This window comes from Poecilia latipinna, unplaced genomic scaffold (assembly GCF_001443285.1).
Source record: "Poecilia latipinna isolate Pla-1442-1.1 unplaced genomic scaffold, P_latipinna-1.0 Scaffold824, whole genome shotgun sequence".
NCBI classification, from domain to species: domain Eukaryota; kingdom Metazoa; phylum Chordata; class Actinopteri; order Cyprinodontiformes; family Poeciliidae; genus Poecilia; species Poecilia latipinna.
In genome coordinates this window covers 253,166-259,165 of record NW_015113440.1, presented here as the reverse complement: position 1 = coordinate 259,165, position 6,000 = coordinate 253,166, and the positions used below count along the sequence as shown (strand labels likewise).

The 6,000-nt window shown below is 38.4% G+C and overlaps 1 protein-coding gene across 5 annotated transcripts in view; it reads right to left on the bottom strand.

Moving 5' to 3' along the window:
* Window positions 1–22: 22 nt before the first annotated feature.
* The window catches only part of LOC106956512 (rap1 GTPase-activating protein 1-like), a 107,276-nt gene continuing 101,298 nt past the window's right edge, over window positions 23–6,000 (bottom strand). For all 5 annotated transcript variants that reach the window (XM_015047400.1, XM_015047396.1, XM_015047397.1 and 2 more), the window contains 4 exons: window positions 3,022–3,177; window positions 1,913–1,984; window positions 1,734–1,820; window positions 23–1,546 (listed from right to left, as the gene is read on the bottom strand). In XM_015047400.1, the coding sequence (XP_014902886.1) occupies window positions 1,370–1,546; window positions 1,734–1,820; window positions 1,913–1,984; window positions 3,022–3,177 (492 nt within the window). In that variant the 3' untranslated portion in view covers window positions 23–1,369. The remainder of the gene's footprint in view (window positions 1,547–1,733; window positions 1,821–1,912; window positions 1,985–3,021; window positions 3,178–6,000) is intronic.

The following is a 6,000-nucleotide window of genomic DNA, read 5'->3' as shown; positions in this document are numbered from 1 at the left end:
CCTGGAACCAGAGTTGCAAACCAATTGTTTGGGGCTTGCTAAACACTACTGGGATTTAAAGTGGAATGATCTGGGGGCAGACGTATCATGATGTGGGGGAATTTCTCCTCTTTCTCAAAGGTAAGGAGAAGATTTCAATAAAAACCTGGTGACTTCTGGCAGAAAACTGAAACTGGACCATCACTGGGTTGGTGCAGGATTATTGATCAAAAACAGACCTAGTTCCATTAGAAAACCTCACATAAATGGATTAAATTTTTCCACTGCAATCTTTTTATAGTAGTTTTTGGCTAATTAATTAATTATATTTTATTCATGTCAGTTTGTTCTATTATTAATAAAACAGAGTTTATTAGATCTGTTGCTAGATGTGATTAAATATAAATGTTTTGAGGTGATTAATGAAATGTAGTTTTAATAGCAAGTGTTTTATAGGATGTGTGAGTAATATGTGTGTGAATACAAAGGTGTGTTGTGTATGCAGGACTGTTTCTTAACTTTTATTGGTAGTGTAGATCAATGGACAACAGGAAGAAAGTAAACTAAGGGTATGCTGCTTAAGAAAATGTTGCTTAAGATGAAGATACATCTTCATTAAAATGATCTATTATCAGCTGAACGTAGATGAGTCTGAAACATGAAGACGACTAAGACAAGGACTGCAAAAATTAAGAGACAGCAGGACAATGCAATCTACCCAGCTGTACTACAACAGAGACGAAGAAGAGTGGAAAATCTTTACAGATGTAACTTGCAAAGGTGGCAAAGACAAAGAGACAGCAAGTTAGTATTTGGCAACTTGGCAATAGAAGGGCAAGAGCACATTTAAGGTAGTCTATAAAAAAGGTTGGAGAAAAACTGGTTGACAGACATACTGAGATCAGCTGAGACTGAAGTTGAAGAAAAAAGGTTAGCTGAAGAAAAACATTAATGGAACGCTGCCCATGGGGAGATGTGCAAATTGCATCATAAGCTGCGTAATGAAGGGTCATTAAATTGCTCATCAGCTATCACAATTCCTGCTGCCATGCCTCAGTAGCTGGGTGTCGCTTCACCACGGTCAGTGATGGAGAACTCTCAGTCAGAGCAAAGTGCCTTTCATACACAAGAGGACACTCCGCAGCCTCCAAAGCCACAGCGCCATGTGAAAACCCACTGAGTTCAGCAGTCACAGCCAAGTGAGGACAGCAAATGCCAAAGGACTGGTCCTTTGAGATACTGCACATTTTCTATGCTTTGTTTCCTCATGTGTGAATACCCAGAATCCCAGCCAAGAGAAAGGAGAGGACGAAAAGAAAAATATCCGAAAAGTTTTTCCACTCATCACCACTCTTGCCCATGCATGTGCAGTTGCAGATAACCAGTGCACTTAATCAATAAAAAATAAAAAATAACGCGGTACCTTAAAGGACTCAAAGAAGCCGCCCCCTCCGCCTCCACCTCCGTTCTCCAGCTTATCTTCGTCCCCCCCCAGACCCATCATGGACTGGCTGTTAATGTGCAGCTCCTCGTACAATGTTTCCAGCAGGGCCGAACGTGTTCGCTCCTGTCAACAAACAAATCCACTACATTTTCAGTGACAGTACATCTAAAAATTCACTTTTGAGGACGATGAAGTCAGTAGGTTGCAGATAGATGCAAGCAGACGGATGCTAGATTGTAGCAACATGAATAAACACATTATAATAAATGGGGGAAAAAAATGACAATGTTTTCTTAAATATGCTTCTCACCTCCAGCTTTGCAAACTTCTCGGCCTTGTAGCAGGCGTACTCCGCATTGATAAGCTTCGTGAAGAGGAACTCATGGAATTCAGGGCCCTGAGGATGAAAAATACACAAGATTTGGAGAAGAATAAAGGAAGGTATATGGCGTCTCCCTGGGAAACAGATGTGTTTGTTTGGTTGCTGACCTTTCTGAAGATGGCGGGGTCAGGTAGAGCAGGTCCAAAGAAAGGTACATCATCTCTAGCTGTGACTGACACCTGAGCAAAAAAAAAAACAAAACAAAAAACAAACAAACAAAAAAAACATAAAAGTGAGAAAGATTGTTTTTTTGTTTTTGCATTTTAGACACACTGGTGAAAAGTGTTTCTGAATGGTGATGTCATTTATTAATCAGGATGTTTTTTAAGAGGTGAAAAAAAAATCCAAACAAACCTGGATCTATGTGAAAAAGCAATTGCAGCCCATGATCTTGTTAAATCATGAAAGAACTGTGATTAATCAAATTATCTTTGATTTATAGGCCACACCAAGGCCTGATTACTGCCCAACCACTAAAATTAAGAAAAACCCTAAAATGAGCCTGATCTGTCTGACAACATGAAGTAGGCTAGAAAAAAAAAAAAAAGGAAAGAAAACACATCTAAAGAAATTCAAGAACAAAACAGAATGTTATTAACATGTCTGAGTTTGGAAAGTGTTACAAAATAATTTCTAATGTTTTAATACTCCAGTGAACCACAGTGAGAGACATTATCCACAAATGGAGAAAATATGCACACATGCTGAAACCGCTTCTCAATTTTACTAAGAATCATTCAGAAAATCACATTTATTGACCAAAGAGACAAAAGGGTAAAGGTGTCATTTGGAAACTGATATGTATACAGTAATTACTGTGAGTATCATTATGTGATCTGAGAAGTCTTTGCTGATCTAGTATTTGTAGGTGCAACAAAAAAGAAAAAAAAAGAAACATAAGGGCAGTGTGTTATCAGGTTGCACAGCATATTGAAAGTCAAGCAAATGCATGTTGCGTCTCTTTTCATAACAGCAAAAACAGATGGTTTAATAGGTTATTGAGAGGGTTTTATTTAAGTTCTATTTCATAAGGAAAAAAAAATAACCATTTCTCCCTTGACTCTAAATAATTACGTCAAAACATTATGGTAATTTAAGAGATAACACTAGTAATTAGGATTCAGCCCTCTAAGCAAACTTCAAATGGATCTGAAACGTGTTTATCAGATAAACATGAAAATTTTATAATAGAAAACTGTCATTCTGTGAAACAAACCTTGTATGTAACATTGTCTGAGCATGCGTTCTCCACCTGCACAACAACATACGCATGCAAGAAGTTGGACTGGATCATGTCCGGTACAAAGGGAGTGTTTTCCTCCTGGAACACGATGGCCACAATGTCGTTGCCTATGTGCCTCTTCCTCTGCAGCTGAAGGGGGGAGCCACAAATACAGAAAGTTACCAACTTAAAAATATATGATAGCCAAGCCTAGCACTAAAAACACAGCTGTGTTGGAGAATCCTTCCCAAAACCTGCACTCAAAGATTGTCTGAGGAGGAATTTGTTTGGGTCCCAAAAGAATAGAGTAATCCTTGCTACATAAAATCCTCTCTAAGAGGTCAGTTCAGTTTTACAGCCAAACGTATGGTAACTCTCCCATCTCATGTTTGGGTGACATATATTACTAAAAGAATGAAGTATGAACGGTACGGGAAAATATATACATGATGTAGTTATTACAGCTACATTTCCCATATTTGATCCTTAAATATGTTTGCTAGGCTAATGTGTCACAGAAATGTGTCATTTGGAATAACAGAGAAGGTATTGTCAAACAAAGAGTGGGTGGTAGCCACACAAATGACTGTAGTAAAGTGTTTCCCTTGTTGCCAAAAAACTTTGAGTTGCCAAAAGGACACGTGCACTTGGAGGACACAGCACCCGTCCTGAAGTCTAAATCTTTCATGCAGGCAATCTACTTTTAAAAAAAAAAATCTGCCACTGCTAAACAATAGGGACAGATTCTTTTTGTGCTGAAATATGAATGCATGCCGTCACCTTACTGGCTTTTGCAAGGTATTCTAATTTAGTTACATAAATATCTAAGGAGATGACTTCATCTCCTTCTATCTAAAATTTATGTAGATTTCACTTTGCAGTGTCACATTAGTACTTGTTCCAGACATTTTTTTTTCATCAGATAGCAGAATACAGGTTATGAGTGCAGATCAGAATGTATATATGTACCATAATGGAATTCTTATCAAGAATATTGCTACCCAAATCAATCAGATGCATGTATGTCAGAAAGAAGTGACAGCAGATTCTGCTAACAGATACAGAAAGAGGGGAATTCAAAAATATTCTAAGAACATTCTTTGACCCTTCATGCTCCGACACTCCACAGGAGACTGTAGCCTTCCATCATTTATAGGGTTATTGAACAATATAATACAACTGTTAAATGAAGCTGCATCACATTCCCTCACCTGCCACTTTATTAGACACACCTCTCCACTTCCTTACGCTGAAAATGAGAGAACCTGTCAGACTGCAGCAACTCGTTGCACCTAGATGTGTTGATGATGACTTGCAGAAGATCAAACGGTGCATGAGCATGAGTCGGTGCAAGACCCGCTGTTCTGGGTGTTTCAGAAACTGCAGATCTGCTGGGAATTTCATGCACAGTTCTCTCTCTTATGGCACATGCATTCATCCTGCCAGCAGATTAAGATGATAGTGGTGAAATGGTGGGGAGAATATTTTCTTGGCCTGCTTTGGACCCATTAGTACCAGTTGAAAAGAGCATTGTTGAAAATCTGTAGCCCGCCTTGCCCAAACATCTCGAATCAGTCACCAGATCTTAATCTAATAAGGCACCTTGGGGATGGTTAAAACGGGACAATCGCAACACGGATGAGCTTCTGACAAACCTTTTACAACTGCATCAGGCTGTCAAGGCAACTTGTTACAACAAAATCTCTGAAGAATGTTTCTGACTCCTTGCTGAATCAATACCACAAGGAATTAATAGTTTTAAAATGGAGTCCAACACGGTACTAGCGAGGTGTACCGAATAAAGTGGCTTGTAAATTTAGATTAAAAACAGTGTCTGCAATGTCAATGTGCCCTTGAAAAATGTCTCACAAGAAGAACAGTTGTATATCCAGCCCAACAGAGCCAATATTTACTCTGTAATTAAGAGATGATGATGGCATTTGCTTTTCCAGAAACAGTTCACTTGCTTTATAGCCTCTTCGAGTTACAGCCAGCCTGTTTGTCATGCTGTGAACAATCAACCATCTGGCTCTAAACCTGGGAGGTTTCCACAATGAGCCGGAGCCATAGCAGGCATGCATAAGCCAGAAATGGATTCAGAACTAAATAAAATGTTCAGACTAAATATTTGGTAAAAATCATAATAAATTCAAAGTGAAAGAGGCTGAATTCTTCTCAGGCATTTTCAAAAATGGCACAAAGCTGTGTTCTATATAAATCTTTAAAAGATTTCAAATAATTTTTATTTATCAGCGTTCAGAAAATATTAAGATTATTAAGTAATGTTAAGGATATTATTTTCAAAGGTATGGTGAAAACTGCATAAAAACTTTAATAGAACCTAGCTCCCTGGCAGTAGGAGTCATAACCGTTTCAGTCGTTTTAATTATTTATTGATAGATACTGGTGATAAATTTCTAAGACAATATTAAAGGTTGAATATTAGAGAACACATTATATGTAAATTCAGGCAGCCAGGTTGCTGCTGCTTCATCCCTTTATAGTTGACATTTTTAGTAGTTCCTCTCACACACACTTTCCGAACTCAGACAGCTTAAAATTTTTCAGCTTATTCTCTCCATGCAGATTTACTGCCAGGCCAGATCATCACTTTGGATAAATTCAGCCTACTTGCCTTCCAGAATAAAGGCTTTGGTTTTAAGTGTGCTCCCTGCCTCCTTTTTCCTGTTCCCTGATGAATCATCCCATGTGGGCGGTGTTTATGTCCTCTGTTTGTCTCCATGTCTTGGCTTTATGAACCAACTGTACAGGGTTACTTTGGTGACAAAGTTCAAACAACTCATGGCACTAAAGAGCTTCTGAGAACAAATGCAGCACTTTACAAAAACAATAGCAGAGAGATGAGAGTCTGCAGGCAGAAACCAACAGAGTAAGAATTTCAATGCAGGAAGGAAGGAAGAACTGCAGTGTTATTTCTCAACAACAGAAACAGGAAAAACTAAAAACATTTCC